The 14,776-nt window shown below is 33.1% G+C and overlaps 1 protein-coding gene across 5 annotated transcripts in view; it reads left to right on the top strand.

Annotated features, from left to right (window-relative positions):
- Window positions 1-14,776, top strand: part of LOC126736854 (PH and SEC7 domain-containing protein) — a 286,453-nt gene that overhangs the window by 141,595 nt on the left and 130,082 nt on the right. For 4 of the 5 annotated variants that reach the window (XM_050441456.1, XM_050441458.1, XM_050441460.1 and 1 more), the window contains exons 2-3: window positions 8,868-8,934; window positions 12,963-13,016. In XM_050441456.1, coding sequence (XP_050297413.1) covers window positions 8,868-8,934; window positions 12,963-13,016 — 121 coding nt within the window. The remainder of the gene's footprint in view (window positions 1-8,867; window positions 8,935-12,962; window positions 13,017-14,776) is intronic. The other variant, XM_050441459.1, reaches the window with a different exon arrangement.

Raw genomic sequence — 14,776 nt, forward strand, 5'->3', positions numbered from 1 at the left:
TCTAGTACAGTTCTTTAAGGCGCCTATATAAATAATCTTCAATGGTCCGCCCGTTCACCCGAACTTTTATCCATCGAATGAATACCTCTGGGATTTAATGGGTAGAAGGGTGGGAATGCTGCCTGCTTGCTGCGTGATGGTCTATAGATTGTGTGGGAGGAGCAATATTAGGATTTATTATTACTTACAACACAAACAGATACTAACCCTGTATTTTAAATACTCGTATATCTGCCCAATGGTTGAAAGTGTTTTTCAGCCCAGCCAATTTATATTTCCTAGCCAGAAATTAAAACAGCGATTATTGAAATAGAAAAACAAGATATAGTTTACCAGGAAAGCGAAAACAAGAGAGAATGGATGACTTACCTACTAAATGAATGACTGCTATATCAGAAAGAAGAAAAAACAAAACAAATCTCAGAAATTTAGAGAACACAAGATAATCCGCGAAAAGTGCACATATGTCAATTAACTATGGGATTCCGAAAAATGTGAAGAAATAGAATGTTTTCAAAAAAAGCATGACTTGGTTACAGAAAAGTTGAAAAATTACACACCGCTTCGTTGGTTTTTATTTTTTTTAAACCTGTAGTTGCTGTTTAAAAAATAAAAACATTAAAATATTGTGAGAAGCAACAACGCTGAAAAGGTGGACACGATGCATTGAGTAATTCTTTTATGATAGCACACTTAAAACTCCAACAGACATATAAGCATTGAGATGAATGGAAAGGGCAAGAAATATCTAAAAGTGTAGTCAGATAAAATATACTACGTGATAAAAGAAGACAAAAAAGGCAGGCAACTGTTTCGGATAACGGCCATGCAGAAAAAATTAAGTTGATTGCAGCCAAGGATGGCACTAGGTTGAATGCCCTTACATTATTTAATGTTATCTGCAAAACAGTTATCATACCATCCCAAGCACAGATTAACCTTTATAGCTTTACCTGACGCCTCAGGTTGCGAGGACTATCGAATAATAAGCCTGATGTCGCACGTTCTTAAACACTTTTTAGGGATCATCAATGCTCGCATTTTCAGAAAATGTGACACTTAAGGAAATAGAGCGCAAGTTGAGTTCAGGAATGGTTACGGCAGACATGAGGCCTTTTTTCCTATACATGCGCTGAAACTAATTGAAATTCTTAGTAAGATTGGTATATTGGATCCAAATATCCGGCGTGAAAATTGAAAACGCAACACCGAAGCTACACTGGTTAAAAAAGGACTTAGAAAAAGCAGACATGGCATCATCTGATCGTCATTGCTGCTTGACAATTATTTCGAAGCGATTTTTCGAGAATCTGGAAACCGTAGAATCACGGCTACGGCATTATAGACCTACAGTTTATGAGTGACCACATAATTTAGTACAACGAGGGACATGGTTTACACGACAAGGAAATTACTGGTGTTTGCAAAAATACATATCATTGCCAACTTAACAGTTAACGGGCGCACCTTAGGGCAACTTAAAACTTTTAAATATTTGGGCTATTAACACGAATAATCAATCCGCCACCAAAATACAGCTGTAGGCTCGAATAGAATTAGTAAAAAAGGTGCTCATAAATATGAAAGAATTTTTTACTTTTCGCGACATAAGTCTAGACCTTCGAATGCGGATGATCAGATGCTATGTATTTTCCCTTTTGTTGAACGAATTACACAGATGATACTTGTATGGACGCAAGCTGAGGATAAAGAAAAATGAGGAAAAAAGAATAACCAAAGAAGATGTACTTGCCCGAATGCGTAAATCACTCGTACTTCTCGTTACAATTGAAGAAAGAAAGACCAGATACATTGGGCATATAATGAGGCCACTTAGGCAGATCATTAAGGGAAAGATACAGGGCAAAAGACCAATTAGAAGACGACTTCGAAGTACGCTTCAAGAATCGTAATAGACAGATGAATCGCCAACCCTTCGATAAGGAGATGGCGTACTTGAAGAAATTCTTATGTCATCATTGGGTAAGAATCGATCGTATTCGCCTTGCTCAAAGGTAACAAAAGTGAAATTTTCGATGCGCCTGTTATGTGTATTAAAATTATAAAACAACCCAAAAAAGTTTATACCAAAATAAAGCACAATCGCAATCCTGATTTCTGTGCACTGTCATTTCATCGTATAGTATCGGTCCTTAAACAAACCAAACTTAACACATTGTGTGACGTTTATTCATTCTTCGTCTCTTTTATGGCGAACAGGACTTTTTCCAGCAAGGAAAATTTTTTTAAATGGGTAGTGGTATATTGGTCATACCCCAATTTAAAAGTTGCTCCAATTCACTTTTTAAAAACTATTCTATGAGACTGAAAAAGAATAATCCGAAAAAGAGTTTTATTTGAAAAATTGTCGAATGCTCTCTTCAACTTGCACAAACCGGTCAAAGCAATGCTTTGACTTTTTATAAAAGCAATTATGAGCTTTGCCAATTTTCCCTCCATCTCTTCCGTTAGGATAGTAGATATTTCGATGTTTCCACCTATTCAGCACTGCATGCGTTTTCCTCGCTACCAATTTACAATGCATTCTGCTTGCGCAGTCTCGTTATTTAGTTACTTAATAGCCAGACCAAAGTTAACTGCCAGATTAGATTAAGATGGAAAAATCATTAACTTAATATCCATAAACCACCAACTTACATAATAAATTTGTGTTTTTCTAAATATGAAATTTCTCACTGTGTAAGTGAAAAACTAGTGTTATTATGAATCTTAAAAATCGGTTAGGCCATTTTCTAGATAAATACAATATCCTAAATCCGTATCAGGAAGAAATAATGATTTAAATGCAAACAAAAAAATCCCAGTAGTCTTTGTTGACTTAGCAAAGGTATTTGATACCATTTCTCATAGTGTTTTATTAGAAAAGCTTAAAAACCGTATAAAATATTATGGTTAAATATAAGTGGCCGTCAAAAAAAACTGAAAGTTAACTCTAGTGTTAGTAATGCCAAAAATATAACTATGGGGGTACCTCAACGAACAGACTTGTGAACAGTATTGTTTTTATTCTATGGTAACAATATTGCTAGAATCCTTATATTCAGTTTTGCGTCGGTAATTTCGTATTTTGACGATACAACTGTTCTATTCAAGAGCCAAAATTGAGCTGAAGGCAGAAGACAGAATGAAGGTACTGTCGCAGTGGTTTAATTACAATCTATTAAGCCTTAACATACATAAAACTAAGTTTATAGCATTTTCCTCCACAATGGCAGGTAGACTTTCATTGCAGAATATTAAAATTCACTCAGAATGCTGCCAAATGGTAGACTTTTCATTTAAATGTTCAGTTCAGGTGGTGATGAATCAAAATCAAAAAAAGAAATACAGAGAAAAAAATAGAAAATACTTACCTCTTTCCAAAGATCTGAAAGACATCTGGCTGGCCATTAAAGTCTATCCTAATTCTAATTGGAGCCACTAGAGAGGTCCCAAAAGAGCTGAAAAAAAATCTGGGAAGTGGTGGACTTCAGAAAAGCCTCTTCTGTGAAATGCACAAAGCCGTCGTCTTAGGTAACTGCAGCATAATGAAAAAGGTAATAAACAAAATAGAAGAAAAATATTAGACAGTGCAAACCTTGCAACTTACCTTGCCGGCTTTAATGCTCACCTTAACATAATTATTATCACAGTTGCAATGAGTACTCCTCCACCTTCGGCTTAGCCATTTAAGCGCCATATCTCTCCGCAGTGTGTTAAATATTTGTTAATTGTAAACTCCAAAAGTCAGCCATGTTTCTGCGAAGGCAATATACGGAAGAGACAAGCTATATGCAACTCCAAGAAAGATCCACATCGATAAAAAGTTGGTTATCAGAACAGGAGAGGCTGAAATTCAATCGTATCCCTATTTTGAAAAAAGTAGCGAAAAACGTACCAAGTAAATTAAAAAATTATCTAGGAATTGATGAAAACTTCCATTTAACTATATGTCATTTATATAAAGCTCCTTTAAATAAACAGAATATGGATTAAAAAGGGACAACAGAGGTTTCTTGCCACTATATTAAGTTCTTTGTAAGAAAATTTAATTTTATTCAGTAAAAATACCATTTAAAGAAATATTTTTTTACTAAAATATTGACTATTAATGTGTCTAACTTAACACACAGATAAGTCTACACGTTTTATTTTAATAACTAGAGGAAACTGACAGTGGGGATTTGTATGTAAGTCAACACAAACTACCAGTTTATCCGTTAGTTTTAACTGGACGGTCTAGATCTCCGAGATAAAACTTCATATGCAAGCCTTATTGATAAGTCTCTTCTACTGAGTCTTACTAGTAGAATTTCAAAGTTTTTCTTCATCATCATACTCTCAAAAATTTTTCTCTCAGCTACCTTTATAACAGCCAAAAAATGGAATCTTATGAGATTATAAGTTTACGAGGCAGTCTTTTTTTAGTTGAACACTCGGTACATAAATGATGCCAATATAGGTCAACACTACTTTTATTCACCATTTTAAATAAATAGGCTGCGTCTCTAAAAGGCCGACGTTAGGAAACAATGGTGACAGGAGCTCTCAAATTAAAATTGACCTCTTTAATTAACCACACAAAAGCTGACTTGATTAAGAACATCGTCGACAGTAACTGGGTCCAAACGGTATTTTTCAACGTCGGCGTCGTCCGTTTTATTTTCTTTATATCGACGACCCGGGAAAATTATGTGAACAATGACGAGTAGACCATTATATCTAAAATTAATTTAAGAGATATACATGTTGGGGAATCGATCATTACGCATAGAGAATTTAAAGATGAGTTATGAATATGGCAATGCGCATGCATACATTTCGTGCGCTCTGCTAATCGTTGTTTAATATTTTCCAGTACGACGTTAGTTTCAGTACCGCCTGACTTTGATGGGGGTGATTACTTGCAAAATATTACGCGAAAGTTACAGCAATACACCAAGCACATCCAACAATTTTCTCTCGCAACTCCTCTAAATTTGTTGGCTTACTAAATTGTGTTTGTAAATAGTCCTAACGCTTTTTTTTTCATAGAGGTTTAAGAATCTGCTGGCAGCTGCAGCTTTATGGTGTTTGTCGAAGTCCTACATGGAGGTGTGTGGGGTTGGGATGATCATGACCTCGGCCCACTAAACCCTTTCCTCTTTTCTCATCCTTAGCAAAAACCGGAATCACCATGACATCATACATCGATTAAATGATCCCGACCCAAAAATAGAAGTCATTTGAGGACAAATTTGGAGATCTATGAGGCTATTTAATATCGCCAGTCCTACAAATAAGACTGTTTTCACATAATTAAGACTGGAAAATGATTTGTTACAAATTCTTTTACCATAACCGCTTTATGAGCAGGACAGCCGTCTTGTTGAAAATAGACCGATCCCAGGTCTAAATCAGGGAGGATTTGAATAGCAGGAAGAAGTTGGTTTTGCAGCAACTAAAGGTATTTTTGGGTGTTTAGAGTACCATCAATAAAAATGGCCCTATAATATTGCCTATATTATTCCTACTTAGGTTGTCCAAAATACTAGCCGAAATATTCATTTTTAGGTATACTGAGTATGGAATTGAAAACTTCTGTGCTTTCCTGAAACCAATATCGACCAACAGAATTGTATTTTCCATGGAATGGAAATGAAGATCAATAAATCTGAAAATATCAATCAACAATATCTGAAAATGGAATATTTTTTAAAAAGAAATAGTTTTCATTTGCTTTTTCCATCATGGTTTTACATAATTCCGATTTTCGCCACTGGTAAATATCTCCCGAGTTTTGGAATATTTAAAATATTTGTACTGATGTTTTTTCTAAATACTGGTGAGTTTTATGGTTCATACCTTGTTCTCCTCCAATACTTCTACTTCATCGTGTTGGAATCAACTTCTAGGGCACCTCAAACCATTTCTTCCAGTCATTTTTGCTCCTAGACCATTTTGATAGAAGGTTCTGGCAACTTTAGTGTGAAAAAAGGATGTCTCAATATTCGAAACCATATTTAAAATTGTTTTTTTTTTTGCAAGGAGTCAGTCTATTTCCAAATGTAATTGAAAGCCAATCCCCACAATATACTACCGAATAGCCTTCCATTATCTTTAATTCCCCAACCTGTATATTTAACAGCCTTCATACGCTTGAAAAAATAAACGAAACGGTTAAGGCGAAAAATCTAAAAAACTAAGAACTCTTTCGATATGATTCTTTAAAAGATCAATCACGAAATAATGTATCAATAAGCGATTGTATCGCACGTGTTCACCTGGCAACATTTTTTTTTTTAATTATAAATGAGAAAGTCCTCGAAATTATTTTCAACTACCATATTTTACCGCTAGGGGGCGTAATTAATAATTAAATAATAAATTTCTATTTTTTCCCAACATCATAATTTTAGTCTCAACCTATACTTTTGATCTTACTGTTAGAAAATCTAAAAAATTCTACATAATTTAGGTTTATAGTTTATTGGCCTACTAACCATAATAGGACTGGGAGAATCAATTAAAAGCTTGCTAAAAAGCTATTAAATTGCTGTCAATTCTAAATTACTGGATTTTAGTAAACCAAAGCTTGTTACACGGTATATATAGAAAAACGGTAAAAATGCAAGTTAATACCATTGCTCTCTTTAAAGTTATTATAAGCCAAATTTTCATTGTTGACGTTTGGTTTTGCTAAACTGAATTGCGTATTCGAAGAATAGTTTTTTTTTAATCATCATCATCCCGCTAGGCATAAAAAATAAAGTTTAAGTATTTCAGACATTTTCTTTAAAATTTTAAATAAACGGCTTTGAAGACACATTTAAATTTGTAAGATTTTAAAGCAACTCTATTTTTGAAAATTAATATTGAGACATTTAATAAAATCGTTAAATTTAATTACATCAGGTAAAAAAATCTTTAGAAAATATTTTTGAAAAGGATCTTACATCCCCCTAATATCGTTTACCCCTCATGTCATAATTATACATTGTCTGAATAATAGTTATTAAGACTGTCAAACGCTTTAGAAAGTCCCAAGAAAAGTTCTGAAAAAGTGAATAAAAAAACGCTAAAAACAGTTTATATAAAACGAAAGAAGAACAAAAACAAACATATTATCTCATCCTTATCTGCAACACCTTGGACAGGGTGAGATACACTCCAAAATCTGAAATAGAAAGGGGGGTCGAGTGAAACAACATCCTCTTGAAAAATGACTTCCATAGAAACCATAAAAAGCCCCATTTCAGAAAATTATTCTCTGTTTATCAAGGAAAACAATAAATAAAAACACTAAAATTTTTATTATTATTTAATTAAATGTTGAAAATGATTTCCGTCATTTTGAAGACATTAATAAATACTACTTTCAAATTGTTCACGTATATTTACAAATGTTTCTCTGGATATATCACGGCATTGCTGGAGTTTTCTAGTATCTCAGGTTGCGTTTTAAAAACTACAGATTTTAGGTGACCTGATAAAAAGAAGTCAAGAGGTGTTAGGCCCTGTGAACTAGGTGGCCATTTAATAGTACCTAGTTTTCCAATCTACTAGTTAGCCAACTATCGTCCAACTATTGCCTAAAGAGAACTACATAATGAGGAGTTGCTCCATCCTGTTGGAATTATAGTAAGCTTTCTTCTAAAGATAAATTTCCGTGTATGTCCCTCTGATTTTCTAATTCACACACTCTTAGTAGTTCGATAAACCTCTGTAGCATTTCATCACACATGTCACCATTTAAATGTTCTATTATAAATATTGGGCCCATAATACCATCTTTTTTATTTATATTTGCAAAATGTACTTCTCCTTTGCACTTAGTCATCCATCTATTAGTAGCAAAATTCCACCACTTTAGGGGCAGCAAATGGATTTTTCGATGTCGTCGTTATGAAAGAATCTCATACATATTTATAGCTTATGGAAAGTTTTCTTATTTTGACCAAGTCTAAACTTCTTCAACAAGTAGAAAACTTTTCACTCGTTAAAAATCGTAGCATTTGGCCATCGTTATGCATCGTTATGCTTATATATCGTTACCTCTTGATTCGTGTGAAAACGATCTATTCTTACCAAGTCAAATGGAAATCTACTGGCTGAAAATTTACTTCGCGCTGTATGACTAAAAACAAAAACGTCATTCTTTCTTGTCTTGTTTTCTCAATTAAGTTCGAAATCTGAGAAATAAATACTAAAAAAATATCTGAATAGAATTATTTGCTTATAACTTTATCAACTGCTCATAATTATCTTGTAGTTTTTAATTTTTACAACAATTATTTTGAGCATTTTAATCACTACTGCCTCTGTTATATTGTAATACATCCTATATAAAAATCTCTTTAGCTTATACTGTTTAAGAAAAATGATTTGAGCCAATTACTCTTCCAGATTATAGTATCATTTTTAGGTCAATAACAATATATGGAATGGGCAAATATATATATAAAAATGTTCTAAAGCATCATTTTTATTTCTATAAATTTATTGATTCTGTCAAAACACGGTAATAAAAACCATTCGTTTCTTTGACCCAGCATATAAAGAACGTGTTGCAAAAGTGTAAAGTTATGTGGCCTAGTAAATTTGTAAAAGGTCATCTTAAACAAGTAATTTGTTGGACTAGTTACGATTGCCTTTTTTGGTAAATAGCAAGGGCGACGATCTACGATCAATTAAACTCTTTATGCTTTTGTTAAAATAATTCTTAAATTGAATAATTCCTTCCCTACATTTTTGGTGAACATATAAAATTTAATATAGCTAAAGCATAAGCCATTTTTTCATCAGAAAACTGCAAATAATAGAGATTCGATTGCAGTTATTCAGTTTCATATAGTGGTTATTTATTTTTAATTTATTTTCTCTTTCAGGTCGAAGTAGGAGATCTGATATTAAAAGTAAATGAAACGGATGTCATAAAGTACAGCACTAGAGAAGGTAAGCATTATTTAATTTATTTTTTTTAGTTTGTAAAATTAAGTAGAAAATCGAAAGCACAATATTTAAATATATATTAAGCTATTTCATTTTATTTAAGTTAATAATATTTAAGTTATTTCAGCAGTAGTCTTCAGCTTTTCCTATCGTCAAGCATTATTTTTTAAACCCGCCTTTCATTCGCATTCAATTTTAACGTAACGTATCTTCAGCTTTAAATAATTAAACCGCTGACGCTAGCTTACAGACGGATGAATTTTAACAACGGAGCGCCTATATTCACTTCAAATATGAATTTTTAATTTAAGTTTTAAAACAAGGTAAAAGGCGACCTAAATTACGCGAAATTTGCATTTTACTTTTCTCTGTAATGTAAAAATGTACTGAGAATGTTGGTACATAAATGTAAAAAAAAACAAAATGTAAAACATAAATTCTAAAAATATGCGCCATAACATCAATCAAGGGGACTTGGAGTTGATGAAAAGGCGTGCAGATAGATCAAGTGCATGCTTAAGAGCAGATGTCCTCAGGGTGGCGTACTCTCGTCCCTATTATGTAATATGCTAATGAACAGTTTTCTCATAATACCAAAGTAAGAAAGACACATAGCTTATTGCATACAGATGGATCTAATAGTCCTACTAAAATCTAAACACCGTCAAAATATGAACAGGGAATACCGTTACCAATGGGTAGAAATTAGAGTATTGAGGTGATCAAATTTCATGTAATACTGATCTGAAATTATTATTATAATAGTAAGATGAATGCATGAGCAAATATGGGGCCTAAAACTGAGATTTGAACACTGAATCTATACCAGAATAGGGTTTCCAACCATTCAAGAAAAGCATGACAAAATACAAAGACTAGTTAGTATGCCTTTCACAGAGGTCATAATCGGCTACTACACTTAGTAGCTCAGAACATTTAATAACAAAATCATTGAGCCATTTGGTGATTTGTGAGCTATAGTGGAACGACATCAACCCGTTAACATCCACTAGACCTCGTGGAGATCTAATCTGATGGTACACAGATGGAGTGATGAATGCCCAGGAGCTGGAATATGGACAAATATTTGCATCATTTCAGTTCTTTACTGACTCCAGCGAATACCATGTTGTCAAGCTTAAATGGATTAAGTCATCTTTCTCAGAGAGAACCCAGTAAAAAAGTTAATCATCATATAAACAAATTATTTCTTGGCTTATTTCAGGGGCCTATATTAGTTCCAACACTCTTCCCTATTTACACCAATGACTTAATATTGTGATTAATTTCTGATAAATGCACAGCACAATGGACACATGATTACCATGTACATCTACAAAATATTAAAAGGATCAAGACTTGGTCTAATGATAATCAACTTTCCCATAACCTATTAAAAACTCGTAGTGTAAAATTCAGAGACATGGACCGGGAATATGTTGCCATTAATTCTTAAGTTTAGATAAATTAAGATATTTTTCAACAGTCATTTGTTAAAATTTTGTTTAATTTTTTTATCGTTTTGGGTTATTGTTGCATCAGTCTGGGGGTAATGGGTGATTAGATATATAGGGGCACACTTACTTACGAAGCCCAATCTAACATCAAAGCTGATACGGGAATATCTAATGGAATTCTTTCTAATAGCAAAAGTAGCTGGTAGACCGTAAGTCATAACTGGTGAGTTTACAAGAAGAGGATCTGCTACCTCCCACACTAACAGGAATCTGTTATTAGAATCTGATACTTTTATGTAAGGACAGTTAAAACAGGATTTGAATGTTTAATGGAATTCTAAACTGCAGGCAATGCAATAAGACATATAGTTTGCATATATGAAGTACTATACCTAGATGAGACGTCAAGAGCTAACATGGGTGCTATATAATGTGTATATTGATATGTTCAATATTCGCCAAGATTTGGGTAGTAATGTATAACTAAATGAATTTTTTTCATCAAAAATATGAAAGAAAAAGAAAGGATTTTGGATTTTCCATTTTTTTTATAACAAGATATTCAACCCAACCCCCAACACCCTTTTAAAGGATTTTTAGAAAAATTAGAAAAAGTCGTGTGAAAACTAGAACATCGGGAGGAACGCCATGCCGCAAATGGATAGAGGAATAATTTCTTGCGAAACGAACGTGAACTGGAAAGAAGAATTTCAAAATAAATACGATCCTGCGTATTCAGTTCCTATTATAGAACACATCTGACTTTAAGAAAATAGGGATCATTAAGGAATAACCAATTAAGGAATCATTAAGTCATATCATCTATTATCTCCATTATTATAAGACGGCACGTTGATATACAAACTAATTCTCTAGGCTATACCAAATAGAATTTATCACACATATTGAATTTTCAATGGTGGAAAGACATCTGCTATATTTAGGCAATGAAATTGTTCGAGGACTTTTAGATAATTTAAAAGCAGTCTTCAGTAGACTCTAGAATGCAATAAGAACATATAATGCTTTAGACTAAATCGACTAGGAATAGTGAATCAGAAGGTTCTGAAACTTTATTTGTCACGGTATCGTTGGGTTAATACCAGGATTTTAATAGAAGGAATTCACAACCATTTTCTTGGTGACATCAGGTAAAAAGAGATCCCAGTTGTAGATTTTGCAGACCTTTGCGAATGATATTAGATAAGATATGATAGAATGTTCAGAGAACGGCTAAAGGATGCAAGTAGCCGATTAAAGACGAGATACGACCTGTGATCTGTTTAAGATTTCCCACATGAAGAAGAGCAAATCATCGAAATGTGTGCCAGCTTAGAAATGGTTTAACAGATTCCCTAAAGGATCGACGTTGTTTTGAGAATAGAGCGCAGTGCATAATAATGAACTGGTGTCATTTACTTAATTACAAACATCAAATGCTATTGTCGGGCTTACTTGGTCCGATTTAGGTTTAGCACAGAAATAATTTTACAAAGAACAAGAGACTTGATTATGCCACTGCTGAACTTTCAGGCAATGGCTTCCTATTTGTCCAATGAATTGCGGAGCAACTTACCTAGCACCTAGTTAACTTCTGTAAAACCGTGTAAGCGGAAGTAATGTCCTATATTACTTATTTTTAAAAGGCAGGCTATAGGGTTAGAGATTACAGTTGTTTTACTAGTATATAAAAATAGTGGTGGAAATTTTTTTCTTTATGTAAAAAAAATAACAGTTTCTCAGTAAAATGATATGACTGAGAGTTAATATTAAAGTTATAATATTAAAGAAAATTTGATCGCACATTTAATAAATACCCTCGAATGTATTGCAATTGATGCACACAAATTTCCAACCCGAGGTTTCTCAGGTGTTATTTAATCGAAATCGGATCCTGTTTTTTGAAAAGACAATTTTTTTAAGTTTTTCCTTCCCTTCCATGTCACTCCGAACCTTTCGCTTAGGGTCGACAGGATAAGGGTGAAAGGATTTTCATAAAATATGTCCCAAAAAAAAATAAATTGTCAGGCCTAAGCGTATTTTACTCAATTATTAATACGTTAGAAAAGATGAGTGGGGAATTGTTCATGCTTTGCATTATATAGGGTGGCTAAATGAAACGGCGGCCATGTCGGACTCTTAAAGATTTTAAAAAGAAAACGCCAGGAGGAAACATTTTTAGGTGTGATACAATCAATTAAATGTTCAAATAGACAATAGTTTGAGAACCGCATGAAGTAAAATCCTTTGAACTAGGTAGCCGTAAGGAGCCGTAAAGAGGATCGAAAGACCTTTCCAACAAGGTATAACTCGACGTACTATTTCATTTAAAATTTTTGAGGTTAGTTCCAGCTAAGGGATGACAGATGGGGGTAGTATTATAGTCTGAAAATGTTTCCCCCTGATAATCTAAATTGACATGTCCGAGCGTTTTCTTTTTAAAATCCCGAGCCCGACATGGCCGTTTTTCGTTTAGCCACCCTGTATACATATAGCTTATTACCTCACCTGCTTTTTTTTCACCTAATATAAGCTTACCCAGCATTTTTATTAACACCCATTTTTGCTTTTCAGTTCTAAAATGCCTGCGATTATCTTCAGATCCGGTTACACTAAAAATTAAACGCGGTAAGATACTTAGTCTATTTTATTATTTTTTAGCTTTTAACTAAATTACAGGAAATTACTTCACATAAAGCTATTTGCTGGCCATGCTTTCCTTCCTCACTTAATATTTTGTTGGATATACGTTAATTCCGCAGGAGAAAGCTTTTTCTCTTTTATTTTTATATACTTGATGAGGATTTTTCGTCGTAGAAAACTATAGTAGTAGATACAAATAAGCTAAATTGTAACTGTTTTATACAGCTACCCGTAGATTTTAGCAAAATGTTATTTTCTGATGCAAAATTAAAATGTAAAATTCAAAATGTAAAATTCAAAAATCCATTCTTTTAATTTTCCAATTTATTTGTAAAAGTTTTTTCAAGCTCAAAAACAAACAAGGCAGAGAATTAATCCATATTTATATACTGACATACTACATAGGAGTTATGCTTAAAAAACCTTATATTCGCAAAAGAAATACTAACTGGTACAGACCTAAATCAAGACTAATGGCTAAAGCGTAAAAATTTTAGAATAACATTTTACTAAAATTATGACTTTGTAATCTGGTCTTTTTTGATGGATCGATGTGGTATGGAATATAATATTCAACTTCTCCCCAAAATATATATCTTGCACTGTGTTTTATTTAATTTGCCATTTTCTGTGCGGGATCTATTGCGTTTTGTTTTTGTTTATGTTCTTATTTTACATATACAACATGACTTAAAACTCCTTAACTTATACTTTCTTTAAACATTTTTACAATATTTTCTTTCACTGGAAAATGTTCTTGATACACAAGTATTTAAAATTAGAAGCTGGTGTCCCAGAATTAGTTTCTGTATCAGAAAATTGCGAATGTACATAAATAAGCTATTCCTATCTAAATCAAAATCTCTAGATGACATAATATCAACATAGAAATAGTCCATACTTGCAGTGGAGTCGTAGATTAAGATAAAATGAACATCCTACAATCTCCCTCCACTTTTTTAATAAACATAATTTTGTTTTATAATTCCCGACATATTTCGGACACAATTGTGTCCATCATCAGGGGGTACTAAAAGGAAATGGGCTTAAACTAAGAAACAGAAAGGTAAACAGACACAGAAAATACTTAAAATTAATGTAAGTCACACTCACAAAAGTTTAAAATTGGTGCAAGTTATACATACCAGAGTTTGAGTTTATGTCAAAAACCTTTTTTTTTGTTTATATTCTATTATTGACACAGATGAAAATAGACGTCAATATTTGGACCGACTAGTATGTCAAAGAAAACACTAAACTCAGACTTAAATCACTTTTATGTATGTTGAGAAGCCCTAAAAGCACCATGGCACCTGGTGGTGTGTTACAAACATTTTTGGTAAAAGCAAGAGGAAAGTAGAAGTTTTATAGAGATTATAATAAATGGCGCGGTTAATAGTTATTAGTACGTGGTGAAGGAAACCATTGGACCAGTACCATATAAAAAAAAGAAATTGTAAAGGACAAAAACGGTGTATTAATAGACTATGAAGAGTTTAAACACAATGAGTTAAAAAAGTGAGTGCAAGAATGATGTACTTGATCAATCACCAAACAACAGAATAATGGTGGTTGTTTGGTGAAGCTTTATTTATTTCTAGTATTTCCGGCAGATCAAGTTATTGCTTTTGTGGCGGAAATGGAAAATGTTTGTACCTGGGTTAAAACTGTGGTTATTAGTATAAAGATGTCTTGAAAAGTTAGATTTGATGCTTGTGGGGCAAATGTTTCAGTTCTTGCTCTTC

This window comes from Anthonomus grandis, chromosome 5 (genome assembly GCF_022605725.1).
Source record: "Anthonomus grandis grandis chromosome 5, icAntGran1.3, whole genome shotgun sequence".
NCBI lineage: Eukaryota > Metazoa > Arthropoda > Insecta > Coleoptera > Curculionidae > Anthonomus > Anthonomus grandis.